The sequence below is a fragment of the Clarias gariepinus genome, chromosome 4, assembly GCF_024256425.1.
Source record: "Clarias gariepinus isolate MV-2021 ecotype Netherlands chromosome 4, CGAR_prim_01v2, whole genome shotgun sequence".
Lineage (NCBI taxonomy): Eukaryota > Metazoa > Chordata > Actinopteri > Siluriformes > Clariidae > Clarias > Clarias gariepinus.
This window is the reverse complement of record NC_071103.1, coordinates 16,464,828-16,480,594: the sequence shown is the minus strand read 5'-3', so window position 1 is coordinate 16,480,594 and position 15,767 is coordinate 16,464,828. Positions and strand designations below refer to the sequence as shown.

Here is a 15,767-nt window from a genome sequence, read left to right as displayed (position 1 = left end):
TTTAATGGTTAAGGAAAAAAAATTCTGTGCAGGTCTTCAGAGCAAAAACATTAATCCCTCACTTTAAGACAACTTTAAAATAGGCTTCAGGAAGTTCTTTGATTGGGGAGTATTTTTAAAATGTGTTTTTTTTTTTTTTTTTTTTTAAATATGATATTAAAATATGATTGTCTCCAAGGCAACAGTGTGCAAAAGAACTATGTGGATTATTATTGTACGCAGCATACAGTATAAGATTTGGGTGTAAAACGCTTGAAACTAATTTTCTTTAATAGCTTCCTCTCAGTTTAAAGTACAGTCATGTTCTATTGTGTTTTTATCAATCAAAAAAGTAACAATTTGGCGACCCTAACTAATTTCTATAAAACAACTTTTGTTATTATAAACAAATAACGTCAGGTGCCAACAGTAACCACAAAGTACATATTTTAATATTACTTTTTCCAAAAAGTTAACCAACACTTAGAAACCAGGTAGCAAAAATAAGTACACTCTACTTTCACAATCATTACATGATTAATGAGCAGCAAGGTGTTACTAATGAAATGTATAAATGTTATACTATAAAAGTGTTCTTTTGTATAAATTAATTAATACAATAGCGTGTACAAGATATAAAGTATATAAGAAAAATATATTCTCCATATCAACTATCTTTTTTGAAAAATGGAGTTCTTCGTCATGTGGCCTTTCCACCATCAGTATGTGTTAACCCAACACTTAGCCAGTTGGGGGCACTAAAGAGGCCAAACTAAAGATTGCAATGCACAGGATTATTGGAATGTGCCACTTTTGGGTGCTGATCTGGGCCTGGATCGAGTCCTCCTCTTTGGACAGAATCACACTGAAAAATCCAAAGAGCACTTGTACTTTGCTATAAGTGTCCTCTTCAGCAAACACGGCCAGTGTGCTGTCCTTCAGGGAGCAGTCTTTGTTTCCCATTAGGTTTTGGATCTGTAAGATAGCACAGACAACACAACCAATAAATTAAGCGCGCCATATTTAGTACCCTGTTTATCCTGGTCAGTATCGACATGGTTCTGAAGCCGTTTATTACAGAGCAACACACATTAATACAGTATCTAGTATAAATTTGGCATAGTCAAACCACTTACATATTTCTGGGAGTTAACCAGAGGGAGGGAGAATAGAGGAAATTCCATATAACCATAATTATTCAACAAAAATGTATTGTTAGGTAAGCTTCTTTAAGCATCTACCATATATCGCTTTAATTCAATTATATTGTTATAAGTGCTTAGTCTGATAATGACTGTGAAGAAGAGCAGGGGCTCACCAGCAGGTGCAGTGCCTGTATGGTGAGAGGTTGGCAGCAGGATTCGAGCACAGTCAAGGCTGACTGGGACATCTCTACAGGAGAAACAGAGAGAGAAGAAATTCAGATAAACAATCATCTCATATCCAGTCCTGTCTAACTCTTAGCAGCACATTCATGATAACTATCTATTTCCTTGCTTACCCTCTAAGGCACTGACAAGGATGTGGGTGGCAGTGAGGACAGAGGGCTCTGGCTCTTGGTCTCTTTCCACTGGTGCATGGTCTCTTTCATTCTGATTGAGCAGCTCCAATGTAGTCTCTGCTGCTTTCTTCAAACAGGACAATTTGTCCAGTGTTGAGAGATCAGACTTGATACCACAGAGCGAATTGTTCAACTGACACAGTAAAAAAGAAACAAAGCATTTAGTAGAAACATGAGCAAAGGAGATATTATGTAATGAATTTGTTACATAGCATTTGGTTTAGCAAAATAAAAAAAAACATTGAGTTACGTGGTGAAACTTTTGTCTATTTTAGGAAGACGTGACTTAATAGATGAATAAAGGGTAATAAATCAAATCTGTGTAAGTGAATGAATTACTGAACAAGTCCATCAGTCATCATTTTAATGTCTGGACAATTATTTAGGCAACGTAAAGACCATTGTTAAAAAAAATCAGCACTGAGGCGTGTTTAAAGATCACTGATGGATTACTATTAATGCTACACTTGCTGAGCTAAGCTCTGCTGAAATATTTGCCCATGTGTAATAAAATAAATTCTTAAAGTACATATAAAAAACATTTATTTTTCACTGGTCATCACTGATTGCATAATGGAAACAAAGGCCAGTTCTTAAAAATGATCACTGCTTCCGTAAAAAGTAGGAGGTGTGTAATAATTAAACACATGCTGTACTTCCTTCTCCTTTATTAATTTATTTCCTCTCTTTAAAAATAAGCAATGTATGCAGGTTATTGTATGTAAACTACGATAAATGTCCTATTCTTACTCACTGCATGGTCCAGGCTAGTGATGGCCGTCTTGTCCTTCATGAGGAGAGTGATTTGCTGGAAGAGACCTGAGCGTGTGTTGGCAGGGAGTCCTGAAAGCACCTGGAACTGATCCTGCAGTTTATCCAACTCTGTGTGTGAGAGAGAGAAAATGGTGATGTACTCTGTGTGCATTATTTCAGTAAAATAAAAAATGTTATGAGTACTGGGGTAACTTGCAGGTTGTTAACTGTAAATCAAATTACCCAGAGTAAGAGAGATGTGGGTGAAAAAATGAAAGGTTGAGTACACTGTGAACAATATTTTGGAAAATGGAGAAAATAGGACAAGGAAGAAAGTGTTTGATAGGTTTCTAAGGGTGATGGGACTAGAAAAGAGATTTTAAACTGAAAGGAAGATAAGAGAGATCAAGACTAGCAAGTGGCTGTAATGCAATATGGTGGATGCCAACCGCCAATAAACTCCAAGAAGACATGAGGAAAACGAAATGAAAATGAATGCTTTGTTTTATTGCTTTTTTAAATTTGTAAATACTAACTTATAAATATTTGATAGCATTTTTTTTTTGGTAACAAAAAGTAAAATACGTGGCACACGTTAGCGGACATACACTTCACCAAGCACTTAATTGTTAACTTAATTTCTTAAAGGTCCTTGCCTTGTATTTATATATATATATATATATATATATATATAAATTTCTCGCTTTTTAATGAGTTTCAGCTTGACAGCTTTGTTCGACCCTGATCCTTTGTACTAATACTGGTATTAGATTTGGTGTTCTAGTGTCGTTTGAAACAGGATCTTTGATAGCCGTGGTGTTATCTGAATGGTGTAATCTCTAACTAAAATGCTTCAATTTGTACCCAATATAACCAGACAGCACAGAACTGCAGATTTTTTATGCAATCTGCAAGAAGAAATGACTGAATAGTTAAATAAAAAGTAATTAATAAAATCTGTGTGAACTTCCCAGGAGATCTTCACAGTGAGATATCTGTGTGGACATCTGTAAGATATCTGATGTAACTAGGGCATCTGCTGAATGCTGTACATGTAAATGGAATGTAAATGTAAGTGTCTGCTGCATGTCATGGCCAATCCTCCACTTCAGCTCGCACCTTCCTGTAGCTGTTGAAATGATGATTCAGGTGGAGTCCTGTTTAGCAGGGTTGAGTTTGTTTTGAGAAGGCCGTCAACCTCAACGCATCCGTAGGTGTCTGGCATCAGGCACAGCTCTAAGGACACAAGACAGCAGTAGTCAGAAAAGTCTCTGGTGACCTCTTTACATTTCCTAGTTAAACACCACTGGCACGGAGCTCTGTTAAAGGTCGGTTAAAGGAAATTATTCAAGCCAGGAGATATGTATGAATATAATGTACAAGGCACAATTTCACTTTACTCCATCAGTAAATGTAATCAGACTAGAATACCATAATTTCTGTAATAAAACTGGAATAGATTGTTTAGAGACTTGATATTTATTATAAAATCTATTGATTACACACCAAATATGCACTGCATACTGTATGTTCTCTAATTATTAGTGTGAGCAAAAAATATATTACCAAATTGACCCGTGTTCATAACGTTGAGCTCCATTAAACTGTAAGCCAGGGCTGTCTGAGCTGGGATTTCTAGATGGACATTACGGTCACAATGAATGCCGCCATCATTTACCGAAACCTGCGGAGAGAGAGGTAAGAGCTTTTGAAGAAGTCATGCCATTTACACTTTTAGCCATAACATTAACATTGATTATCATGGGCATCCAAGGCTCATTTATGCCTGTGGGTAGCAATGGCTAGCAAGTCTGGTCCAATCTCACAGAAAAGCCAATGCAGCACAACTTGCTGAAGAAGGTCAATGTTCTTAAACTGATCAAGTTCCAATAGTAAGCGCCAATCAAGCTGATTTGTAGAGGCTTCACACCCCTCAACACTCAATGGATCCAGAGCTGTGTTAATTTTGTGTTTTAGCCTTTTCAGTTAAAAGTTTTATATGTTTTCTATATTATATTTTTTATTATTATGTTCTTATTTCACATTCTTTCTTTGAATACTTTTTTTAAGGTCATGGGGGCGGTCTTAAAATAATAATAATAATAATATTTTTTATTTATATAGCGCCTTTCCAGAGTTCAAGCACACAAGCATTTCACTGCATATTATGACGGTGTAAGTGACAAATAAAATTTAAATTTTAGATTTTGAGGAGTCTCAAAGGAGTCCAGAGCTGCACAGCTGGCACAAATGGAACCTAAACTATACTGGGGTTAATGTTTGGTGTTGTAATGTTATTGCTGATCAATGATAGATATTTGAGGTTACTGACAAGATTACATTGAATAGTATTTCTAATTTATAGTTACATATTCTCTGAAACGCCTTTGGAGACGGCTTATGGTAGAGAAATGAACATTCAATGCACGAGCAACAGATCTGGTTGACATTCCTGCTGTCAGCATGCTTATTGCACGCTCCCTCAATGCTTGTGGCATCTGTGGCATTTTGCTGTGAGACAAAACTGCACATTCCAGGGTGGCCTTTTATTGTGGGCAGTATAAAGTACACCTGTGCACTACTCATGATGTCAGATCAGCATCTTGATGTGGCACACCTGTGAGGTGGGATGGATTATCTCAGCAAAGCAGAAGTGCTCACTATCACACATTTAGACTGATTTGTGAACAATGTTTGAGAGAAATGGTAATATTGTGTATCTGGAATGAATTTTAAATCTTTAAGTCCATCTCATGAAAAATCGGAGCAGAAACTAAGGTGTTGCGTTTATATTTTTGTTGAGTGTATATATATATATATATATATATATATATATATAAATTTTTTTTTTTTTTTCACCACCGCTCGCTCGATTTAACATACGTTAGCCAGCTGATATGCACGATTGATGTGACGTTCGTTAGTAGCCTGTCATCTGTTGTGTGGCTCTTTGCAGTGATAACGTTTTTTTTGGTCATTATGGCAAACAGGTGCACCACCCCTGGTCTATTTGAGAACTGTTTCTGACCATGTGCATTCCTTCATACCTACAAATTAATCATTTTCTAATAGCTACATTCACATGATAGCTTTTAGTGGCCTTTCGAGTCATTTAATGTGAAACCAAAAGGATGGTTGAAATTTGGCAACAAAAAAAAAAGGAAAATTCAGAACATGAAAATTCATCTGAAAAAAATTGCAGCAAGTGTCTGTTTCAATCATGGGAACATTCACTAGAATCACAAAGAAATGTTTTCAATGTCTTCTGAAATCAATGCCATGAAGTATTGCTCCTGTTTTGAGAGCATAGTGAGATCCTACCCAATGTTGTTCCAAAGAAAGTGATCAGTGAGTGTCTTTACATGCAGAGCTGTCTCTGTGACATGCATCATCTATAAACCATGGAAAATGATGAACTGAAAACAGACTGAAAGAGGTCTCTGTGGCTGTATGCTGACACATTTATGGTTATGAATGAGGATGCAAACTGTAAAATCCAATATGTCACTACAATTCACTGTTACCACTAACTGAATTAGTAACTGTTTTTTTTTTAAATAATTTTTTATTTGGTAATTTCTCTGCAGAAAACACTACTAATGTCTGTGTCAACATTTCCTTATTGTTATATTACTTGGTATTCCTATCATTAACTTTCCGAAGCTGTGGTTCAGTGTTTAAGATCCTCTTTTAAGATGGTTGCCTTAGATTGGATAGTAAAAATTACCTGCTATATCAGGGATGTTAATAGGCATAAATAAAGTCTTTCTAGTTAATAAATAAGAAAATACTAATTTATAGTGGGTTATTATAGTTTTCATTTACATTTATGTTAGCTTGCATGATAAAATGTTAATACATTGAAACATTGAAGTTTGCCTGTCCTACTCTGCATATAGTTGTAAACCACAGATAAAGGCAACCTGACAGTTGGGCTAAAAAGGAGTAGCAGTCACTTATGGTTTGAATATTTTAAAAAGTTATAGTCTTGAGTAACTGTGGCAAACTTTAGTTTCTATGCACTTATTAAGTATCTCAAAAACTTCCTCTCAGAATTTATATTATTATTATTATTATTCACGCACTTTGGTTTGAAATTGCTTTTTGTTACTGATTTTGATAGTCTAACCACCTAGCCTAATGTAGCATTTATCACTAGTATTCTCGAATGCAGATGTGCTGGTGTTTTGTATTACTGCAATTTCAACTGTTTGTGTGTTTGACAACTCATTCTGGATAATAACAATAATATTAATTATAATTATAATAATAATTATTATTATAAAAATAATTTGTCATAGACATTCTAACAGCTGCATAGTAACTATTGAATTCAAGACAAAAGAATTTTGCATCCTCAGATCCCAGGTTAACTCAAGATGGAACTGCCTTAATAATAACTAATGCATTAACATTTCAAATACTATAACGCTTTAAACACTGTAACCCAGTTGGTCTGACCTGAATCTGTGTGGGAACATTGAACCCAAGAAAGGCTGAGCAGCTGCCTCCCTCCTGAACTTCCTCGGTAACTGTGCAGGTCTGTGTGGTTATAATTCGCTCCTTTACCAGCGCAAACACGTCACGACGCCTCTTTATGACCTGCCTCAACAGGCAGTGCTGAAAATCCAGACATCTACACAGAACACATAATACACATTGTTTATCAAAGTGCATATTTGGTTTAAAACTAAAGAAAACTAATATGTTAATTGATATAATTCATATTCTCCTAATTTTACTTTCACAATCAAATGTTATTGGCTAATTAAAAACAACAACATGCAAAATATATATTATGTAACTGCTTACCTGCCTCTCAGGTCAGAACAATCGGCAACATTCACAATGGAAAGTATGCAAAAAACGAGATTTTAACTCCTCTTAAGTTGCTTAACTTTTGGATTTTGGATTCTGGAACTGCACAATATCCATGCATGATAGCAAGCAAAAAAAACCCTTTCTAATCAAAGCACTTCAACAAGCCATTTGAACTTTCCACCTGGTATGTCATTCCAGGCAAAAACTAAAACCAATTTTTCCTCAGCACCAATATATAACAAAGTTACAGACATTTTAACAGAGTATTTGAAACTGGAGTAAAACAGAGGGGGTTTTAGAGATGACAATGTATGACCTGAGAGGTATTTCAGCTGGAATATTAATAGACACATTTACGTTAACTTGTTAAAAATAAACATAATAATACCTTTAACTTGTGTTGTGCTTTACCATATCCTCTCTAATTTTAGCTTTCTGAACTTTTGTATTAGCATGACGAAGGGGCTTTTGAAAATGGTGTCAAATGCGATAAAAGTACCATAAATATTCAGGGTCCCCAAAAAAGTCTGGCTCAATCTGTATTTTCCTTACATTAAATCTAACCTGATCAAATCTAACAAGAAGACCCAACACCTTTTTTCTCTTTAAGGAGACCTTAAGTCAGTAGTCTAGCTGAATTTGCTCCGAATGGTTGCTTCATGAAAAAAGAAATCATCTCTGTATGTAACATCAGTTTTGATATCTTAAGAAATGTTCATATGTTAATGTTCACTACCAGTATGGTATTTAGTGTATACACAAGTGCCACAAAGTCATTTTTGCCCATGGATTCATACTTCGTGCCACCATTTATTTGACCTTCTGATTTTAAAAACATGCTAAAAAGCTGGTGAGAGTATTACGGAAGACTGGGCCCCAGTGCTGAAATTGCTATAAAATTTATCTTACTCTGCCATATTGATAGTTTAGCAGCATTTAAGATAAACAGAAAATGCAGGGAGGGTGATAAAGCTGCTGATGTAAATAGGCTGGGCTGTGGAGCAGTGTGATATTTGGGTGATAAAGGGAGGGTACATTTTAGAGTTGGGCCAGAGTTTCTAAATTAAGAGTACTGAGGAAGTCACCTAATGTCACAAATATAAAAATGTCACTTCCTAACCAATTTTTTGTTTTATAAGAAAGACATCTCTGTAGATGATTTGCCTACATTCACAAATTAAGGTTTTCTTCTAAAAATCTGAACTGAGCTCTTAAAAACACAACAACCTAAGCTGTTTTACCTGCAACTTTGTGCCATGTTATCTTCTTATGTAATAACTTAGGCTGATTTTACAATAACCAAATTGAATACAAACACTGTTTATTCCAAAGTTTTACAACACACACACAAAAAAATCAGCATGTCATTAAAGATTCCAGTCTTTCATACTTTTGACTTGGCTTGTAACCAAACATCTGCTAGTAAGCACTTTCACTTCCACATTTTTTAGAGAATGAATGTTTGAGCTCCAGAATGGTAGGATGCCGCTGCATTCACTTACCTATCTTTACAGTCATTTAGCAGTTTCTGAACATCTACTTCTTGCTTCTTAAGGCTCCCAAACGAAGAGGCCAGCTTGAATAAACCTCTTCCTTTGATTTTCACATTTCCAGGGCCAACCTCTGTTTGAGCTCCTCCAGTAACGTTGTTTTCCCTTGTCTGTTTATAATTCAAGAAGTATGCCTCAACTACCTCTGTGGAGAACACAGGAACGCGTCATCTCAAATGCATTGTACTCAGTTACCTCCCTATAAAACATTTCCATTATATAGTCTCCTCCATATTTGATCAAGTATTTAATGCCAGAATTTTTTTATTACAAATGATTAGCATATCATAATGTAAACTTTTTGGTTACATTTAATGTTGTGGAATGATCATTAAATGATGAATCAACCCACAATTTGGGCTAAAATGACGATATTAAATTTGCCCTGATAAACATTGCTGTCCAAGTCCCATGCAATGTAAAATCCTACCACCCCACCCCCACCTTGGACATGGTATGATTTATTTAACTTCCTCATGCCGTGGCCACTTAATGGTCATATGACTATATTTCAGAGAGAGAGTGTGCATGTGTACAGTATGTGTAGCTTGGCTTACCCGGGCCTGGAGAGTGAGATGAGCATTTTACAGACCAGAGACGCGGGTTTTATATATAAAACCCGCGTCTCTGGTCTGTAAAATGCTCATCTCACTCTCCAGGCCCGGGTAAGCCATGCATTTCTGAAACATGGTATCAACTTTTCCATGAACATGGGATATGCCTTCAGTCATGGGTGTTAAAGAAATAAGAAGATCAATGATTAAGGACATGCATGGTGGTTAATTTAAGTGGCAAATCCTTTGTCATTCTATTTATAATATTGATAATATTCTGTGAACCAAAGAAAAAAGAAATTACTCATTTCTGTCTCTCTCTCTCTCTCTCTCTCTAGTTGAACTAGTCAGAGATGAGTAGCACAAGCATAAGAACCCTCAGGTGATGTAAAAAATATTGTGGGCTGACTTTTTATTTTGCAGTTATGGCAAGTTCAAGTGGGCTGGAAATGAATAGGTTGAACGAGCTTTATACTGGCTTAACAAATAAACATGAACTAGTTCATTTTAATGTGTAAACCAAACTTTAAACTAACTCTTGTGAAGTGTGAATGTGAACAACACTGCAAATCACTGCACTTAATATTGAGTTAAACGCAAGATGTGAAGGCGCTGTACCTGGAGTAATAGGAGTGTCTCCGAGCAGCACATCGTTCAGGGTGAAGTCTGTGGTCATGTACTTCGGTCGTTGCCAGAACCAGCTTGGAGTCTGCTTGATGACCAGTGAGAGGACATTTAAATTATCCGATTCATTCAGCCTGAAGACTGGGATCAGGCTACCATCTGGGTCGATCTCAGCCACGAATTTCTTGGTAGCTTTTGCAAACATCTCTAACCACTAAAACAGGGAACATAATAAGAACAACAATAATTAATTCATCTTCTTTACAGCTTATCCCAGGGTTTAGGGCACCGGCGGGGTACACTCTGGGCAGGGTGCCAGACCATCACAGGGCACACAAACATGCACACCAATGAGCCTAATCTGCATGTCCTCCGACCGTTGAAGGAAACCCACCAAGCGCAGGGAGAACATGCAAATGCACACAGACCAAGGGCAGGACTCAAACCCACGACCCTGGAGGCGGCCAAAGTGCTAACCATTACGCCACCGTGATAATCAATCAATCATTCAATCATTCATTCATTCATTTATTCATCGGCTGGAGTCAGTGGAGAGCTGACTGTACTGCACATAAACACCTTAAAATACAGTGTTTTATATTATTATTATTATTATTATTATTATTATTATGTCAACATAATGGCGCTTTGCGATATGCCTAAATACAAGTGTAGGAGTTATTTCCAGCCAGTCTCGCGCTCTGATAACACCGGAAACAACAAAGCCGCACGCGACACAAAACAAGCTTTATTGAGCTCGCGCTCTTCAGTTTCGCGTTAAATATAATTACTGTATACACACACACACACACACACATATATATATATATATATATATATATATATATATAAAACAGGGATCACTGATGTCTTACCGTCTTTGCAAGGGGGTGTAGTAAAGAGAGTGGAAGACGGTCATCCGCGATACCTTCCTGCGAATCACTGTGGGTTTGGTTACTGGTACTACACTATCTTTTAACCCTCAGCTCCTCCCCCGCGCCTGAGAAACAGGGCACTCCACTGACTCAGAAAACGTTCTTCAATGTTTCCACTGATTGAAAGTGTTTGGCCAGGTAAGCGTAAAGCCTTTTTTCGTTTTTAAAAAAAAGGGGAAATACCTACTGTAGTTTTATAAAGCCACCGAATTACGCCATGGACTATTCTATACCGCTTGATTGTGTATACAGGTCACAGGGGAATCCCAGGAGAAGTAGAGCATGAGGCACAGCACACACAGGACAGCATGTTCATCGGAGAAAAGCCACCCACCAAAGGGAGAACATGCAAACTCCACGCACACAGACCCAAGGCAGGAATCAAACCCAGACCCTGTCGGTGCGGGGGATGCAGAAAGAGATTACAATATAAGAAGAGAAGTTCTGTAATTGCAATCACAACATGTTTGTAGCAGTTATGAATATATTTGATAAGTATAAACATATGGCTTAGGCAACAACAATGCAGTTTGGCTTTAAAAATGGGGATGAGTTGACCGAGCATGTTCTCTCAACTTCTATAATTGTGCAGTACAGTTGTGATGTGAGCTGAAGAGCTGTATTGAATTATTACACAACCAACATTACAGACTGTTCAAAATCAATTATATTTGTCAAAAAAAGATACCTTCCTCTCTGTTTACAAGCCCAAGTAAAGTGAGTTGTGTCTACTATGGCTTTAACATTGAAAAACATGTAACAATATTTTTTATATATTTTGAATTAAAATCAGTAAATGGTAAAGAACAAACAAAAATTCCAATTTTCCCCAACTTACAGTAGTGTTCATAGGTTGTTCAGGACGGAGACAGTTTGTTCGGGTTTGTAAAGAAGAGTTCTACATTGATATAATACAGTACTAATTAAATCAAGTGTTAACAATCGATAAAAAAAATGTTGAATGGGCTTGCAAATCCATGTTAACAATAATAAATATCTATCTATCTATCTATCTATCTATCTATCTATCTATCTGTCTATCTATTTAGTGATAATATAAATCTTCTGATCATTGCAGGTCGTGTTAGGCAAATACAGAATACAGTACAACCTCTAAAAACAACAACATATAATTGTTTTTCACTGTACAATTATTTATCTAATAAAAGTCAAGCCAAAATAAAACATGCACCAAAACTAAGTACCCCCCTGGTGCTGTAAATCATCATGCAGTGATTAATTGATCATCAGTAGTTGTGTAAATAATTTGGACTGTAATGTTCTACAGTCAGACCGATTATTTATAGTGAAAAGCATTCAAGACAGTTGCCAGTCTTTCCAGGAGTGAACATCCCAACACATTCACCCCTAGGTCAGGCCGTACATTGCTCAGAGAAATACAAAAAAACAAGTGCTACATCTCTGACACTATAGGCCTCACTGAGCATATTAAAGTCCATGACAGCAAAATTAGAAGAAGCTTTTTTGAAAAAGGTTGCCTGGAGAAAGCCTCTTCTGTCTAAAAAAATAACACAGAAGTACGACTGAGGTTTGCAATCTGAAGAAAGCACAAGGCTTCTGGAACCAATGTCTTATAAACAGATGAGACCAAAGTGAATTGTATGGCCTTAATGCCCAGCACCATGTTTAGCAAAAAATAAACAGCATTGCAGCAGAAAAAAACTCATACCCACTGTCAAGCACAGTGATGGATGACTTATGATTTGGGCTGCCGCATGACCTGGGCACTTTGCGGTCTTGGAGTCGATGATCATGAAGTCCTCTGTATACCAGTACTGTATTCTAGAGGCTTGGTCAAAATTGGGTCATATAACATGACAATTATTAAAAGCACATCAATGAAAATAATGGAAGTTTTAGAATGGTCTGGTCAAAATCCAGACCTGAATGCTGTGCCGGCACCTATAGAGAGCTGTGTATAAATGAATGCCCAAAAATGTCAATGAAATAAAACAATTTTCTAATGGAACAAAATTATCATCCATAATCATGTGAAAAACTGATGTAGTCCATAGAAAATAATATTTTTTAATAATTGCTGCGAAAGGTAGATTTAACAGTTATGAAATTACATGGAGGAGAGGTATGCATGTTTAATTTTTTTCTTTTTGGCATTATTTTTGTTAAACAAATAATAGCATAATGTTCATCTCAGGTTGAATTTACCTAATGCAAAGAACCACTTTGATCAGGTGACTTTTAATTTTTTTTTTTTTCACAAAAAACACATAGAATTAAGGTAGGTAGAATTGAGGAGGTACTAAAATCCTTTTTTTTTATAATGGCCTTTTTTATTTCTTAATGGCATTTATTTTATTTTGTTGTGTTCTGTCTTATAGTGAATTGTTAAATTTAACCAAGAACACTTTCTATTTTTTCCCCTTCTCTAAACATGCCACCTTACTGTATTATTTTAATGGCTAACAATATTATTCGGAAGCACCGCCATGGCACATATGTCTCTGGGGGACCCCCAGGGGAAAAAGCAACCAAGCTGAAATTTAGGGTGCTTTCATGCTTACTAGTCAGAGTATAACATGAAAATAAGAGTGAAATTGATACTGTTAATTTTTACCTTTGATGTGGATTGTTCTTTTTTCTACCCTCACATATATAAAGGAAACAAGAGCTGTTTTTTTTTGTTTTTTTAACACTTTTCCTACCTTTGTGGTAAGCCAAATACAACATAAGTGCATTTGTCACATATACAGTACTTTATATACGTTACAGCTTTAGCTCCAGCCCTGGTGGGCATGTGTTCAACACAGTTTGGTGATGTGTCCATTTAAACACAGCTAAATTAACTAATTTGTTAGTCACCAGGTTCTCTGTGTGTGTTTAGGTGTTGGTGATTTACAAAGTTTGCTCGACACTGGTGCCAAATGGAGTTGAAGACTCCTGCTCTATAGCAGAGTGAAAATTTTTAATGTAAAAATGGCAGATTTTTTTTGTAGAAAGCTGGGGTCAGATCGCAGGGTCAGCCATGACATGGTGCAGAGAGGGTTACAGTAAGTGCCTTGCTTAAGGGTCCAACAGTGGCAGCTTGATGGTACCAGGGGTTTGAACCCCGGGCCTACAGTAAGTATATGGAGGTATAAGTGATAATTCTTCAAAGCTTTCCGTGGGATACAGACTGCTTTCTCAGCAGTATACTGTATGTAGCATACGGTACATGTTTGCAGAAAGCATTTTTAAAAAATCAGACTACTCAATAAACTAATGGAAAACCTTTTTTTTTTTTTTTTTAAATAAAAGCAGGCAGTTTTCCCATTTGTAATTACCTTTACACACCTTTCACATTTAATATTTGCCAAAAATGAACACCAGAACAGAGACCAGATGTCACGATTCGGGTGTATTGGGCTGTTGGGACGCCGTGGGCTTACAAAGGGCAGGCATAGATGCAGAGGGTTCTTTTCAAAAATAAAGGAGTTTTTATTGACAAAACAAACTAATAACATGAAACTAAACAAACAAAACACTGGCTCTGGACAACATCACACTGAGGTATTTATAAACCAAATCACATGGGGATACAAGAAAACCCTTAACACTTCACATCTACCTAGAGTGGGGACAGAGACTCTCACAGTCAGGCTCTAATACCTGGGACATACACACACACTCGCTCTGTGTTGTGACACAGGCTCAGTTACAAACAGGCTCTAATACCTGGGACATACACGCTCCTATGAGCGGCACACACACACACACGACCCACGCTCCTATGAGCGGCGCACACACGACCCACGCTCCTATGAGCGGCGCACACACGACCCACGCTCCTATGAGCGGCGCACACACGACCCACGCTCCTATGAGCGGCGCACACACGACCCACGCTCCTATGAGCGGCGCACACACGACCCACGCTCCTATGAGCGGCGCACACACGACCCACGCTCCTATGAGCGGCGCACACACACACACACGCTCCTATGAGCGGCGCACACACACACACACACGCTCCTATGAGCGGCGCACACGACCCACACACACACGCTCCTATGAGCGGCGCACACGACCCACGACCCACGCTCCTATGAGCGGCACACACGACCCACGCTCCTATGAGCGGCACACACGACCCACGCTCCTATGAGCGGCACACACGACCCACGCTCCTATGAGCGGCACACACGACCCACGCTCCTATGAGCGGCACACACGACCCACGCTCCTATGAGCGGCACACACGACCCACGCTCCTATGAGCGGCACACACGACCCACGCTCCTATGAGCGGCACACACGACCCACGCTCCTATGAGCGGCACACACGACCCACGCTCCTATGAGCGGCACACACGACCCACGCTCCTATGAGCGGCACACACGACCCACGCTCCTATGAGCGGCACACACGACCCACGCTCCTATGAGCGGCACACACGACCCACGCTCCTATGAGCGGCACACACGACCCACGCTCCTATGAGCGGCACACACGACCCACGCTCCTATGAGCGGCACACACGACCCACGCTCCTATGAGCGGCACACACGACCCACGCTCCTATGAGCGGCACACACGACCCACGCTCCTATGAGCGGCACACACGACCCACGCTCCTATGAGCGGCACACACGACCCACGCTCCTATGAGCGGCACACACGACCCACGCTCCTATGAGCGGCACACACGACCCACGCTCCTATGAGCGGCACACACGACCCACGCTCCTATGAGCGGCACACACGACCCACGCTCCTATGAGCGGCACACACGACCCACGCTCCTATGAGCGGCACACACGACCCACGCTCCTATGAGCGGCACACACGACCCACGCTCCTATGAGCGGCACACACGACCCACGCTCCTATGAGCGGCACACACGACCCACGCTCCTATGAGCGGCACACACGACCCACGCTCCTATGAGCGGCACACACGACCCACACGACCCACGCTCCTATGAGCGGCACACACGACCCACGCTCCTATGAGCGGCACACACGACCCAC

The 15,767-nt window shown here is 38.8% G+C and overlaps 1 protein-coding gene and 1 long non-coding RNA gene across 2 annotated transcripts; one reads left to right on the top strand and one right to left on the bottom strand.

The window, feature by feature from the left end:
• Positions 1 to 133: 133 nt before the first annotated feature.
• On the bottom strand, positions 134 to 10,840 carry gsdmeb (gasdermin Eb). Its single transcript, XM_053493599.1, has 10 exons — positions 10,718 to 10,840; positions 9,837 to 10,056; positions 8,617 to 8,809; positions 6,755 to 6,929; positions 3,860 to 3,977; positions 3,413 to 3,529; positions 2,295 to 2,422; positions 1,481 to 1,673; positions 1,298 to 1,371; positions 134 to 954 (listed from the first exon to the last, which is right to left on the bottom strand). Exons 2-10 carry the CDS (start codon positions 10,045 to 10,047, stop codon positions 721 to 723), a joined length of 1,443 nt encoding a protein of 480 aa, XP_053349574.1. The 5' UTR covers positions 10,048 to 10,056; positions 10,718 to 10,840; the 3' UTR covers positions 134 to 720.
• On the top strand, positions 10,815 to 11,787 carry LOC128519760 (uncharacterized). The gene is made up of 2 exons (XR_008357879.1): positions 10,815 to 10,915; positions 11,030 to 11,787. It is a non-coding gene; the product is annotated as an uncharacterized LOC128519760 (long non-coding RNA).
• The last annotated feature ends 3,980 nt before the right edge of the window (positions 11,788 to 15,767 follow it).